At 32.9% G+C, this 15,962-nt stretch overlaps 1 protein-coding gene across 1 annotated transcript; it reads right to left on the reverse strand.

Annotated features, from left to right (window-relative positions):
- Positions 1 to 1,017: 1,017 nt before the first annotated feature.
- LOC146921098 (uncharacterized) lies at positions 1,018 to 14,761 on the reverse strand. The gene is made up of 7 exons (XM_085711245.1): positions 14,679 to 14,761; positions 2,461 to 2,520; positions 2,315 to 2,354; positions 2,103 to 2,196; positions 1,801 to 1,860; positions 1,613 to 1,704; positions 1,018 to 1,498 (listed from the first exon to the last, which is right to left on the reverse strand). The coding sequence occupies exons 1-7, from the start codon at positions 14,759 to 14,761 to the stop codon at positions 1,412 to 1,414; spliced, it is 516 nt and encodes a 171-aa protein (XP_085567371.1). The 3' UTR covers positions 1,018 to 1,411.
- Between the last annotated feature and the right edge of the window lie 1,201 nt (positions 14,762 to 15,962).

A 15,962-nucleotide genomic window follows, 5' to 3' on the forward strand; every position in this document is an offset into this window, starting at 1 on the left:
ATTAACAATAAAAAATTACATTATCATGATCCATGTGACAGAGAAGTTTAATTTCCCTAAGTGTTCTCTTAGCATCAATCCTATTATCAAACGCATCCCCAATCTTCTTTATCGCAACACCTTCATTCGTATCCGAGTTCGTTGCACAGCTACAATAATATACAATAAAATTATTGGGTCCCCCTAATATGGACCTCATATAAAAAGGTCCAAACATACACCTCCCAAATGTAACAGGCTATAGCCGGTGTCTATTCTTCTTTTTATTTTTTTTTACTGTGCTCTCTTTCCTCAGTCTTCTTGTTGTCTTCTTCTCCAGGCGTAGATGTTCTCATCGATGTCCTTTGACCTTAGTTAACTTTACCATTTACAATTAATTAATATACAATATCTGCATATTATCTTGTCTTTTAACTATTAATACTGGTTCGTTGATTTCGGATAGAAACTTTGCAAATCAGATTTGGTAGAAATTCACAAAAGTTGTTAAAAAAAACCTCACAAAAAGAGATTTAGGACCTTTGATTCTAAAATCAAACGTGCTATCAACCATGTGCAAAGAATGTACAAACTCAATTAAATGCCCATCAAGCTTTTAAACTCGGAAAAGCAAAGTAAATGAATTCAATGGAGTAAGTAATAAATCAAAGTAGTCTATATGTATTTATAAAAGAAGACATCAAGCATTCATGTGAAGACTGAAGCTTGAAATTCTCTTACCCAAATTTGTTTTTAATAAAAGCTGTTTGAGCGTCAGAGAATGACGACGGGAAAATTGAGGAGATAAAGGCATGAGTGAAATGGGTGTGTGTTACCCTGCTCATAAAGGAGCCACAGTTTTTTTTTTTAATTGATTATATCAACCGGTTACATAACCTATTGTAGCAGGTTGAACGAAAAGGTCCATGGTTGGACCCTCTTTTAAAGGGTGCATATTAGGGGCTCCCAAAATTATTATTGCATATTATTTAATTTCCCCTCACTATGTTTGTGGAGAGTAAGAACCCAACAATAAAATAAAAAAATAGTGAAAATTATTATTGACAAATGGTTTTAAATAAAAACTATTAATGAAACCATAAGTATGGTTTAATGGTTTTGATATTGTTCTACACGAAACCTAACTAACTGTCTAATGGTTTTGTAACAACCTATAATCATCAATACATAACAATAAAATCTAATATAAACTTATAACATAAAAACAATCAATCAGTGACCACTTTTTTTTTTTAAAGCTTCATCATCTCTCTTTTGTTTCTTCCGATTTATAAGGAATTTCTGTCTTTCTCTAGCTTTTTTATATTCACTTTTAAGTCGCTTCTTTGACTTAATTGGATTTGATCTTTCTTTTTGCCTTTCTTTGATATTAGAAAATGCAGAGGATTCAAAAGATCTCCTCTATGCATCTTCAATCATCAGGTGGGAAATCCTCATCTGAAGTACTCTCCAAGAATGAGCCAAGAGTTTTTCTTAAAATGCTGAAAGTTTTATCATCCTGTGACAAAACAATAATTGATGAGAAAAGCAGAATACTGCTGAAAATTAAGAGACTGACTGACAGAATGCTGCTAAAAATCTAGACCATGCTGCTTAATAGTTACTAATATACCTTCTTCTTCTTTTTCAATGACCCTTCAAGTTGTGTAATTTTGTCATTGCAAGCTTTCTCTTGTTCAGATATCATAGTTTTTTCCTTCTTCCCTGAAATACTCATAAAGTTGTAAGGAAATTAAAATCACAGAACTGGATTTGTTGTTTTCTAAACATTATAAAGACAAATAAAAATGTATAGCTTACTCAATTGTTCATATTTCAGGAATAGCTTTTCCTTTTCCTCTTCAAATTTGGAGATAACATCTAACAATGGACAAAATCAATTAACATTTAATCAGCAAAAGATTAGATTATATCAAACAACACAGATGAATTAACATTAGATATTTCCAATTTAGCACCTAATTTCATAGTAATTACTACAACTACTCATTTCAGTAGCTATCAAAATATCATACTACTAGTAATTTCGGTCTTTTAGAAGCTCAACTCTCACAATAGATTATGCAAATTAGTCCTCCAATGATAATGTTACAGAGATTTACCTTGCAAGGCCTGAAGGGAAGTGGCTTTCTCTTTGTAAAAATTCTCATGAAGTGCTTGAAACTTAGTAGTTTCATTCTTCAAAGAGCTTTCAAACTGTATAATCAAAAAACAATAATTAAGGAAATTTTCAGCAACACATATTTCCATTCCTACTAATTACCCAGTAACTAACATTCAACACCATTCATAAACCAATTTTTACTTTACAAACCTCTTTGGAACTCTTTGAAAGCGCCTTAGCAAAAGTTTGCCTAACATTGAAACAACAATACACTCTTTCAGTATAGTGAAACGGAAACTAATTATTTAACTAATTCATTAATTAGTGCATAAAATCTAAACTGATTTCAAATCTACCTTTCCTTCTCAAATTTAGTCCTCAATCCCTCGATAGTAGATTTGATTTCAGAGCCAACACTGTCAGAAACAAAAATCACCAATTACAAATCAATTTTGCAAATATTTCATCAGAATTCAGTTTTATAGTTTCAATCTGGAAACGTAGTTCCATAACAAGCTCAAATAATAATAAAAAATGAGAAAAAATGTTCAGATCTGAAAAAATTTCGAAAATCAAAAACAGAAACAAGCAAGGTGAAACGGTTAAAAATCTAGATCAGTGAAAGCTTCTCTCACACATACGATTCATTTCAAGTATAATCTTCAAAATTCAAACTACGGTGAAATCGAAATGCAAACGCAATCGTGAGCCGAACCGGGATAGCGGTGCCGCCGGTGTCGGTGTTTTTCGCCGTCGTTGATGGAGATGGTTGTGGTGGTGGTGATTTTGGTGAGCGCGTGTGAGGTACTCGCTCTGTTATTGTGTTGGCTTCTGTTTGAGCTGAAGCACCAGATTATAACACCTGTCCTTGATCTAATGGTTCTGATTTGCTTATGCACCATGCATAAGGAAATCCTTATGCATAATAACTTTTGCCCGCGTGCTCCAACTTAAGCTCCAAGCTTATCCGATCCGTTAGTTACTTGAAATAAAATACCACATATGACACTCGAGCTTTGTACCAGACTATATTATTTACAAAATTTCCCAATAATAAAACAACTCAAATCCAATTAATTACAAAATTTCCCAATAAAAAAACACAACTCAAATGCAATTAACAATTATGACAATGACACTTGATGAATCTTTTCTATCCAACTAACAGTTATGACAATAACCATTGATGAATCTTTTCTTTATCAACTTCCAAACAAAAACTTCTCTTCACTAAATATGTTGCTCCTACATCATGGCAGGAAAACAATTATATAATATTACTCAAACACCTCATGCAAGAAAAAAAAATTAAATAGCTAATGAATGTGAAAATTTATAATAAGGATCCATTTTCCATACTAATTTAACACAATTATAAGGAGCAAGATCAAAGTAGCATACACAAAACATAGGACGAACATTCATCAAAAGATTAAATGATTCAGTACCAAAAATTCATTATTGATATTTATGTGAGAACTAAAAATTTCCAGCTTAAAGGAGTTTGCAAAATTCAAAAAGGAAAGAGAACAATCCTAGCTAGAAATTTGAAACCAGAAAAGTGTTGGTAGCGCCAGTTACAATTACAGTTATAGGTGCCCAACAAATATAACAACAACAACCAAGCCTTGTCCCACAAAGTGGGGTCGGCTACATGGATCAAATGACGCCATTTGAATCCAACTCATTGACCTCTAAATCTTTTCTAATGGTTTCTCTAAGGCCGGCCCAAAAACCCATATTTTTGGGTCGGGCCTAAAAAAATAGCCCAAAAACACACTCGGGATTTTTTGGCCCAAGCCCATTTGGCCCATACAAAAATTGGGCCGGGCCGGACTGGCCCATCGGGCTTTGGGCCGGCCCATTATTACTATTTAATTTGATTTTTTGTTAAAAGAATAGTATATTTTTGAAATTTTTTATCAACTATTTTAAAATTTATCAATAAAAAAATATTTAAATAAATAAACTTAATAAAAATGAATGAATTTAGTTTAAAGTTTATAAACTATTAATTTGATTTAATTGAATGAATAATATAGAGTTTCATTAATATTCAATGTTAATGTAAAAATTACTTACACTTTTATGTTCATCCAATCATATTTTAGGAAAAAGGAAAAAAATTGTGGTGAGTGACTAATATATAAAAAAATATATTAAAAAAGTGAATAAATTTTAAAAGTAAAAAATAAACTGGAAGGGTTGGCCCATGCCCCACACGGGCCGGGCTCTAGAATATGCGGCCCAATTATAATTGAGCCGGGTTGGGCTGGCCCATTTATGTAGTCGGGCCTCTTGGGCCTGGGCCGGGCTGGGCCAGCCCATTTGACACCACATGATGGGTGGTGCCAAGGGTTGCACAGTTATAAATAGAGAGGCTACATCCCCTTTGCCATCACTCGCAACTTCTTGAAACATAGAGGCCAAAACTGCAATTAAGCCTTATAACAATGAAGAATTTTGGAATTCTTAACTTTTAGGTGTCATTTGAAATTCTCTAAATTTAACTTGAACAAAATACTTCATAAATTTTCATTATTTTGAAAATTCTTCAAATTATTATCCAAACAATGAATTTCACATCAAAGTATTTGAATTCCCTTGAAACATTACATTCCCTCAAAACATTCATCCATCCTTAGAGTGTGTTTGAAACACACTCTCAGAGTGTGTGTGGATAGGGTGATGTTAAATTTAGAGAATTTCAAATGACACCTAAAAGTTAAGAATTTCAAAATGAAGAAATTCTTCATTGTTATAAATTTTCAAATTTTGCATTTTGGTCCTCAATTTTCAATTTGACCCCAATAAATTTATAAAAAATTGCAAATTGACCCCTCAAGTTTTTCCAAAAATTATAATTTGATCCCTCAATTTTTCGAAAATTTCAAATTGACCCCTAATTTCATTTTTGAAATTTGGCCCAAAAAAATAAAATTTATAAAAGTTGCCCAAAAATGATGACAATAATTTTTTTTTATTACTTCATCCATACAATAACATTTAAGAATGAAAGCAATTGAATTGAATCATTTGAATTCCCTAGAATTCTAAATTCTTCAAAATTTCTCAATTACCTCATCCAAACACACTCTTAAGGTTTGTTCAAAAAGCTTTAACTCAAAAGAGTTTTTAATTTTTAATATAAAACTTGAAATCCTTTAGATTTTGGTTCAACGTATGTCTTGGTATGAGTGGTTTCTATAAATGTATATGTCATCATGATTATTTTGATGACCACGTAAATTAATTTATGCCTTAGTTGCTTGATTTTCGGTTTTGATACCATTCAGTTGCTATACCAATCAGTTGGATCAGTTAAAGTTTTGGATAATATTAGACTTTTCATGTATGAAGATTTAGCCATTGTTTTAGCAAATACTGTTTGTTGTTTATAATTATGGATTTGCTTGATGGTAGCAACTTATATTTTGATCATTGAGAAATTAATTGTCTTTCCGTTCTTGATTTTGATTATAACTTGCCATGAGTTTGATATGTGATTTGATTATACGTGCTTTGCATCTCATGTGAGTTTTTTTTTTTTTTTTTGGTTACATCATCTCATGTGAGTTTTGATTGCACATAGCCTTTTCCGTTGCTGCTATATTTGTTGCACGTTATTTGTTATCTGAGATTTGCAAAACCAAAGTTGGTGTAGTTTTGTTCTCATCGTGCAAATAACTATAATTTTGTTCAACTTCACATTTTATTGATAGCTATCTTTATATAGGATTATCGTTTCTACTCTAGTATTTGAATGGATTTGAAATTTGGTTTATTCATAATTGAATTTTCTTTAAGAATATATTTATCATGATTGAATTACAGTTGCATATGTGAATCCGGAGATAATTTTGAGTAGTCATGTTCAAATTAAAATCATGTATTTTTGTGCTACTCCTTTTGATGTTGTGTTTACATTTGTTTCTGTTGCCAAAAGTTTGCAAGTTTTGAAACAAATTTCATATGTTGTGATTCATTGTGTATAAACATTGGCATAATTAATATATGAATATTCCATCAAGCATAATTTTATTTGAAGAAAACACCATGATTAATATTTTATGGATCAAACTTTAGATATTCAAAAGGATTTGATTTGATTTTGGTGGATTGATTTACTTTGAAAATTAAGTAATTTGATTGGGAATAATTTCCAAATATTGATTTCATATTTTCATTTATGGGAATAAATTTTATTTTGTGAAATATGTAAAATATCTCTTTTTAATATATGAAAAACATATATTCTCAAAGATGTGAGTATAAAATATTATATGTGAAAATTTCTTTTATAGAAGTGAATTATTCTATTAAAAGTGTTGTAATTGCGAAATTACTTTAAACTCAATTTTGTCAGTAGCATCAAATACAAATGTATATGAATTTATAATTTTTGTATAAATTCTATGTTGCCTCGTTCTTATTGGTATGCTCGCTTGTGGAATATCATAAAAGATAATTTTTGAGCAATTTTGAAGGCAATTGAAAACTATTATCCTTGTATTGTATTGATCTATTATTAGAGTCTTTCATTTGCTATATTGGTTTGTTGCTGAATTATGAACCAATTGAGATGATAATATGTCAAATTGTGTGGAACTTTCGCTGAGTCGTGCTTAATGACTCTACATACAAGGAAATTGATTACACTTTTTGAGGTTAGCCATGTTTTATTTAATTTAAATTCTTTTATTGAATTTGATTACACTTGTTCTCTTATTATAAAGGGGATGGGCATATCATATTGGTGTAATATTAATTGACATGATCATTGTGTGATAGAGAATATAGCTGAATATTTGTTTAAATATTTTAAAAGTTTTGGATTGATAATCCAACTATCATTATCTATCAAGTGGGAGAATTTTACATGTCAATTATCTTAAAATGAAAACAAATATCATATGTTGATTAATATTCTTTTGTTTATTATGGAGACTTACATTGAGGATATTGTAGTCTTTTCTTAAATAATTTTGTGACTCTTTTGTCTTTTATCTTCAATGGTGGTGAAATTCTAGTCTCATATATTTCCGCTGTGTAAGTAATTGATTTAAATCATTACTTGTTAATGAGATTATGAGTTTAGTGGTAATAGTACTCTTCCAAAAGATAGCACATAATTATATATTGATTTTCTTTTATGTGCTTTTAACGTTGTATTCTACCGCATTGTATCAAACAAAATTATGATGAATGTAAATTGAAACGATATTGACCAGTTTAGATGCATTTAAATGATGCATATTTTTTCTGTCTCATATTTTGACAAGAGTAATTGATTCCTATGCAAAAAGAATTTCATGCGTTGATATAGGCCGTTACCATCAAAGTGGGACTGCCTTTATTGATTGATTGATGAAATTTCTTTTTGTAGCTTGAGGAATGTTTTTAATCGTAAGATGTAGTTTCCTGTCCAAAGGTGGTTATTGCATTTTACAATTAAAAATTGATTTGGGATAAAGTTATTGGAGAATGTTTTGAACTAAGTAATTTGTGTGCCCAATGGTGACAATTTTCCGAATTCAATACATGTTCATTGATTAACTTATCTGAGGTTTTGACTGGGGTTTGAACCTTAGTTTGTACATTCTGCCCAAAGGTGATTGTGCTATTGTATTGGCCTCATTGTGACAGCCTGTTTAATTTAAGTTGTATCTTGTCTAATGATATATTTTAATGTATTCATGTTTTATCACACAAAGTGAATTTCTCCATGAATAATTGTTTTGTTATGCTTTGATTTTTCATGCTCATTAACTAACGTAAGATGGAGTTATTGGAGAATATGTTGAATAGAAGAAATTATCTGCCTAAAGGTGACAATTTCCCAAGTTCAATTTATCCTCATTGATTAACTCATTTGAGGTTTTGGCTTGGATTTTGACCTTAGTTTGTGCATTCTGCCTAAAGATGATTGTACAATTATATCAGCCTCGTTATAATAGCTTGTTTATTTTGAGCTAAATCTTGTCTTATGACATATTTTAATGAAGTCATGTTTTACTTCCATCGAGATGTTAAACAAGTCAAACTCTAAGAAATGGAATTAAGATTTGGTGTTGCCTCTAGGAGAACATGCATGGACTGTAATAACCTTTTGGTAAGTGGGAGATGACTCACAGGTTAAAGTACCTAACCATAATGGTCTCCATGTGTCTAATGAAAAAGTTATTGGACGTGAAAATATGATCTAGGAGTAATCGTGAAGTCAGTGGGAGATGCCAACTTAATTTCAGATTAATATGTTCTAGGAGTAATTGTGAAGTCAGTGGGAGATGTCACCATAATTTAACATTCTAGTTTTGAACTTATTTTGAAAATATCTTTCACGTAACCTTCATTTAGAATGAATCTTGTTTGTGTTACCTTGTTGGAGCAACTTTGTTTTAGTTTTACTCTTGGAGGTAGAAAACTAAGTTTGAGATTAAACTCACATAACATTGCTTCATCCTTTGTTCATCTATATAAATTGTCTCCGATAGATGGTTCATGACTTCCTGGATCTTTTGTTGATGGTTTATATAAGTTGTCTTTGACTTCACATAACCTTGCTACTTTTGTTGTCAAAACTTTTGTTGTTGTAAGGTCTAATGTTGAGGAAGACATCCTTTACTTTATGACATAAGCACTTGGATCATATTTATTGGGGAAAGGGTTGAGAAATTAATCAAAGTAAATATTCTACATTTCTTAAAGTTTGATGATCCAGGTACTTGTGTGGATCGCATTAGAAGCAAATTTACTAAAACCAAATGTTACAACTAGCATTTTTGAACCCTTAGAAATTGTCGAAATTGAAATTAGTGGCTCTCAGTGTAATATCCCGCTTATCAGTATCGGAATATTACCCATCAGACGTGTCAGAGGACAAATGTTCATAGAAAGTAAGGGTAATGGAAATGTCTATTAATGGCATGAGTCAGATATGAGCTAGATATCAGAGATTAAGTGTTACAGAACGTCAAGTATGACGAAAGATGTTTCTATGAAATATCAGTCAAGCAGGGGTTTATGTATCAGTATCAGGTTAAGCGCGACCAAGACGAAGGGCATTTAAGTAATCTCGCACAAGGGAGTATATAAGTGATTTTGGGGGGTGGAAACCTCATAATTTCTTCTTCTTTCTCTCTCTAGGTTTTGAGATAAAGAGTTCTCTCCTCCTTCTCTCTACCATGCGCCCTCCCTCTTTCCTCTAATCATCCAAACTTTCTCCCAATCATGATCAAGCAAAGATCATAGAAGCTTCATGGAAAAGAAACAATAAAGAAGATTGGTGTTAGTTTGGAATCTTGGCTTAGGGTTTGATCTTGGGAAAGCTTAAAGCTTGAGGAATCACAAGGAATATGTTATGTGAATTCTTAGATAGAACCCTCCCTTGGGATTATGTGCTTATTTTGCAAGAAAACATGAATTATGTTAAGATTAGAAAGAAAAGAGAATTTTATACCCTTGCCTTGATCTAGTCTTGTACATGTTAATATTGCCATGAAAGATGTTTTATAATGTTATATAAGTTGTTGGATGATCATAGTGCATTGCAGGACCAAACTGGATGAGTTTTGGGTCAAAATTGAAAATTTTGTACCACAGACCCGAAGAACCACGCTATTAGCGAAAATTTCGCTAATAGCGAAATTCTTCAGGATGAGCCAAGCCCTAGGTGCACTATTAGCGCAGCTCTCTGGATGGGCCATCACGCTTTTGGCTTGTTGGTCCATTCTAGGGTCCGTGGTGCATTCCGAGGCTTTCCTTTCATCGTTTTGTAACTTTGTAACCCCAAAACAACATCTAGGCAATGCACATAACATCAAACGATTCTTGAAATGAAAATCATGGCAATCTTAACATGAATGGCAAGAGTGAACCAAGAGAGTTTAAGCCGAATTACTCGGGTAGCAAAGAACTAGGCATGGAACGAAAGTAGAGCCTTGACAAAGCTTGTCAAGAACTAGAATAGCTTATCTAGAACTAGAATCGCTAGTAAAGAAATAGAATGATAGACATGAGTTTATGCTTGATTAAATGCGAAGTGACATAGATTGTTCCCTTTGTATAGAAGTTAGAGTGCCATACGAGTATAGCAAGACGTGAATTGATCAGATAACTCTTCACATAGAAAATCAAGCAAGCATATAGTTTACCTCTAGTGGGATCGTTTAAGGGTCTGAGGTAAAAGAGATAGCATATATAGTTTTAATACTCATGCATTATAGACCAAGAACTTTATTAAAGTTGTGAAGAGATTAGATATCTATTCACACAGAAAGCTTTAACAAGATGTAGGTGTCGTGTCTCTTGTGATCCACATTAGGATGGACATAAGGGGTTTCCACTAGGTGAAACGGGGTTAGCCGTAAGGAACCCGCACGCCACTGAGGGAGTGCCGTTGGTTATACCTTAGATAAGTTTCCATCGGTTAGATAGGGATTGTGCTCAGGTTTACTCCACCCCGGGGCTCTCTGTAAAATGAACTCAGATAGTATTTGTTTGTTACACGCTAACTTAATTAATGAATCTGACTTTGCATATTTATTAGACATGTTATGTTAAGTCATAGAGCCTTGACGTAGATCGTCAAGAATTAGTAGAGCCTTGGCGTAGATTGTCAAGAACTATTATGATAGCAAGATAGAATATGTTGTTAGAAACAACATAGTTATGCATAGAGCAAGAATAGAGAAAGTTATGCCATAGACGATCTTAGGTTTTTCCTAATCGTCCGATTTAGAATCGTGTCATGATTATGTTAGATTTAGGCCTCGATACGTAGAGCGTATTCTTGGCATTGCGGTTTTAGATTCCCCTTGACCGCCATGACACATATAGAAATGAAGCCTATAACAAGGTAAGAAGAGACTATGACGACCGTAGTATGCACGACCGTCTAAGTATGCGAGTCCCCACACACGTATAATCAACCGGCAGGTTGTAATGTAGACACGTGGTGACCGTAGGTTTCCCCTGAGGTTACCCATAGCCTAGGATTAGGTGGAACTCACTGAGACATTATGTCTCACCCCAATCCTTATTTGTTTCAGATTAGCAGGCTGGATGGCAAGCTAGTAGCCGAATGGATGTATCAGCAAGTGTTCGTTCGTACCCGCTGCAGGATGATATGGATATGCAAGGACGCATTTATTATTTTAGAAAAGTTGTGTTACTTTATTATTGTACGAACGCACATTGTTGTATAAGATATTCATTTGAAGTTTTATGTTGTAAATTTTTAATGTATCCAGTACTAAATAAATGCACATGCTAAACTTCCTAGGTACGTTTAGTATGGGTATTAACAGCCCAGGTGGGTCCCGGCTAGGCACTGTATCTCTCGGCACTGTTACTCACAAGCTTAATCACTACCCCCTATAGTAGTGTTTTTGGGTACAATGCCGGGGGGTACAGTGCCTAGCCGGGACCCACCTGGGCTGTTACAATAAAGCTCAATTGGTAGTGGGAATGCATTGAACTAGTACTTAACCCCAGGTACTAGGTTCAATTCCCACGGAAGGCAAAAACACTACTATAAGGGGGGGGGGGGGGGGTAGTGATTAAGCTTGTGAGTAACAGTGCTGGGGGGTACAATGCCTAGCCGGGACCCACCTGGGCTGTTACACTCAACTCCTATAATTTATGGTAATAAATTATTTATTGGCTCCCTAACTTTGATGTTAATTGTTCTTTTAACCAAATGGCTTAGATTCATTGTTTTCAAGAGTCACTTTGAATAACTTGTGAATTATTTTGATGCATTTGGTTAGTGTGAGTTTGAATATTATATTATCAATTTTGTGATGATGAATTTTTCTGATTTTCTTTTATATATTGATGTGGATTTTCATTCAATTTAATTATTGATGATGAGATGAATTTTTATATATATCAAATATCAAATGTGAAAAATTAAAGCTCAGTGTTGAAGGGATCATTATACCGGTGATCGACACTATTTTGGAGCTGAGACATTACATGTGAAAAATTTGAGCTCAATGTTGACATGATCTCTATGTCGGTTGTCAACATTATTCTAGAGCTGATGTATTACGTATGAAAAATTTAGAGCTCAGTGTTAATGGGATCACTATGCCGGTGATCAACACTATTTTGTACCTGAGACAATGTGGTTTTCCGTGGACCACATAATTTCTCTGGCTTTAAGGCATTTGAGAGAACTCACATAATTTCTCTGGCTTTAAGACATTTGAGAGAAGTCACATAATTTCCCTGGCTTTAAGACATTTGAGAGATATAGAGGACCGACAATGAAAATGATAGTATGGTCGATGATCACGTTGACATATCATTTCTTGCTACACTCTACACAGATGACTAGTCGACGAAATTGGTGGTATTTATAACAATGGAAGGTGTTGTATCAATTAAGGATATAACTACCGCCATGATTCAATATCGAAGAGCCAACATAATTGATACAACATAATTTTGTATTACTCTTCGATATTGAATGAGTGTGTCCTGTATATATAGAGAGCCAGAGTCATTATTTAGGTATGCATACAAAGGGTAGTAATAATGAATCATTAAGTTAAGTAGTTGGAAACACAAAGGTCATTTTAGTGATGACATGTGCATATAGGAGGGAAATTCAAATTTCAAAATTTGAAAAAAATCATTTAATGAGGTACCAAAAGATTGCAACACACACCTAGATTTAGTGCTTTCAAAATTTGAAAAAAGCATTTAATGAGGTACCAAAAGCTTGCAACACACACCTAGGTTTAATGTTTAAGAGGGAAACTAATAAAGCTATTAGGGTTAAGCATTTTCTTGACCTAATAAGCTTTTAAAGTAAGTATGATGATACAATCTTTGTTTATATATCATAAAAAATTATAAAAATTTGATTTTATTGAAAATATTCATCGAGACCAATCAAACAATATCCTACATGCTAATATTTGTATTTATATATTAGTTAAAAAAATATAGTCAAAGGGTCAGTTTGGTAAGCCATTAAAATGAGCTTATAGCTTTTAGCTTATAAGCTCGTTTGACAAAAAAAGCTCTGTTTGGTAACACTTTTTTACAACGAGCTTATAGCTTATTTCAGGAGCTTATAAGCTATTTTTCAGAAGCTACTTCAAGTAACGTTTGAGCTTATAGCTTTTAGCTTCTCATTTTTTCTTCCATTTTTACCCTTACCACTTTATCTAAAACCCATGTATACTACTATAAATTAATATTTAACGTTTTAAAAATAGTTGTTTGCCCCATTTTTTTTTATACTACTTTATCTAAAAAAAGAAATTTATATTCTTTTCAGAGCTTCTCTGAAAACCCATGTATACTACTATAAAATGTTAAAACAGCTGTTTGCCCCGTATAAATTTTATAAGCTGTTTGCCCCGTTTTTTTTTTTTTGGTAACGTGTAAATTCATATAAAATTTATACTACTATAAATTAATATTTAACGATTTGGTAACGTATGTTTTTTTTTTGTTTTATCCTTCGTTTTCTTTAACAATTTTTTTAATCTTATGAATTGATTATTTTTTATTTTATTCTTAAAATAAATTCGTAAACTTTAGTTTTTTTTTATTAATGTATAATAACTGGAAACTGAATCGAAATAAATTGAAAATAAATTTTTACCGAAAAACAATAATTTAATAAAATACAAACATTTATTAAATTTAAAATATTTAAATTATCAAATATCTTAGTATAAATTTTATATGAATTAATAATGTCCTTTTATGTAATTTTACATTTATCAGCTAGTTCAACCGCTAATTTTACCAAACACTTCAACTAGCTTATCAGTCGTCAGCTAGCTTATCAGCTAAAAGCTATCAGCTAGCTTATCAGCTATCCGCTATTTTTACCAAACAGAGCCAAAGTAAGCTATGTGAATGGTGCACATAATAAAATTGTGACATATATTTTGAAACGAAGTACAATTCTAAGAAAGTCAATCTCATGCAATTTTCCCTTCTACCATTTTTTCCATTATTATTACCATTTGTTTCATTTATATTCTCAACATGAAATGAGGGATTTCATCTTTGCTACATTTACAATTCCTCCATTTACTCCTTTCCAATGCATGCATATATGACACGTGGCAAAAATAAATCCAAGGGCTAATACTAAAAGCTTAAAATAGAGATTAATTTACTTGATTCCTTTCATCATCGTCATTGCTGATACAACAATATCCATCTAACTTCTTCCTCTTATCAATCTCCATGGCTGCCTCTCCCACTTCCTCTCATCAATTTGCATGATTCCTAAATTCTTGTTCAATTTCTCTCTTTATCAAAGTCCAACTTCAGCCACACCTCTCTTTCTTATTCTCTATTTAATTTAAATGATAATTTAGCACTTCAACATCAAGTTTTGAACTTTTGCTTATTTCACTTACCTTTGATAGCAAAAAATAGAATCACGATTGTCCTGTGTGATACATACACCGTACAGTGAATGCTATAATGGGGTGACTTTGCTGAATTTATGAATTCACGTTTCAAAGAATTTTCCATATAAACAACCTAGTTTGATACCACTACAGGTTGTTATTGAAGCAGGAGCACCGCTGCAAACTCCAGAGAAATGTCGCCGCTGCCAGAAGGAAAGAGATGGGCGCCAGCGTCGACGCCAGCGATAGGTAAAGGGAGAGCAGCCATGGAGATGATGAGAGAGAAACTAGACGAGGGTTTTGTTGTATAACGATGATGAGAGGAATTGGTTAAATTGGTCTCCATTTTAACATTTTAATCTTAACCCTGGATCTGTTTTTGCCATGTGTCATATATATTTTTTTTGACAAGGATAAAAATTTCATTATAAGGTGTCTGACAATAAATCAAACGCCAAGACAACATCAATACAACTGGGAGCATCTTCAATCCATATATCCTCATGATGAGATGATGCGTATTTTGCTAAATAATGCGCAATCTGATTGCCTTCACGCCTAATGTGTACACATTGTAAATGACAAGCTAAAAGTCTACAATCATCAACAATGGTACCCATGTATGAAAGAGGCGATTGGGCATCCGTGGCAGCAGATATCACATTTTGCGTATCAGATTCAACAATCACTTTCAAAAATAACATATCCTTTGTGAATTCCATACCTTTTTTAATCGCCGTAGCTTCAGCCATATCTGAATTTGGCAGAATCGGTGTTTTCCAACATGCTGCAGCAACAACAACACCCTCATAGTCTTTAACAATCGTCGACAGTCCCCATGTTCCATCCTCATTCTGTCCGGCTGCATCAGTGTTGAGTTTATACCAGCCGGGTGGAGGGACAATTCATCACGCATTTGAAGTAGGTATGGGATAACCTTGATTTTGCACTTGCATCAGTATCTCACTAGAATTATTGTACTGCCGGACCGCTAGCATTGCATGTCTCAAGCTCACAGCCGGATCTGGCACATTAATTCCTTCAAAACATCTGGCCATGTGTCATATATCATGCATTGGAAAGGAGTAAATTGAGGAATGGTAAATGGGGCAAAGATGAACTCATTTAAATTAACTCATTCCTTAAAGGGAGAGGAGTTGAAAGGAAATGGAAAATTTATGGCATGTTTCAAATGAAATATGTTGTGACTTGAAGGGACAAACTGTGTTTTGTCACTAGGATTTCATATCGGTTTACCAAAACGATCCATAACGAGTACCAATTAAATATGGTGCATTTTTTCTAACGTTTTCTGTTATTCATACTGCCCTTTTTTTCTCTTTCTTTCTAATTTTTTGTTCACATTTTATTTCCTTAGGTTTTTGTCACAAAATCAATTTTTTTTTATAATACAAAATCATTAATTTACTCTTTCATTCTTTCAAAAAATTAATTTACTCTTTCGGTTG

This window comes from Medicago sativa, chromosome 5, assembly GCF_051527215.1.
Source record: "Medicago sativa cultivar Bolivia chromosome 5, Bolivia_mono, whole genome shotgun sequence".
NCBI classification, from domain to species: domain Eukaryota; kingdom Viridiplantae; phylum Streptophyta; class Magnoliopsida; order Fabales; family Fabaceae; genus Medicago; species Medicago sativa.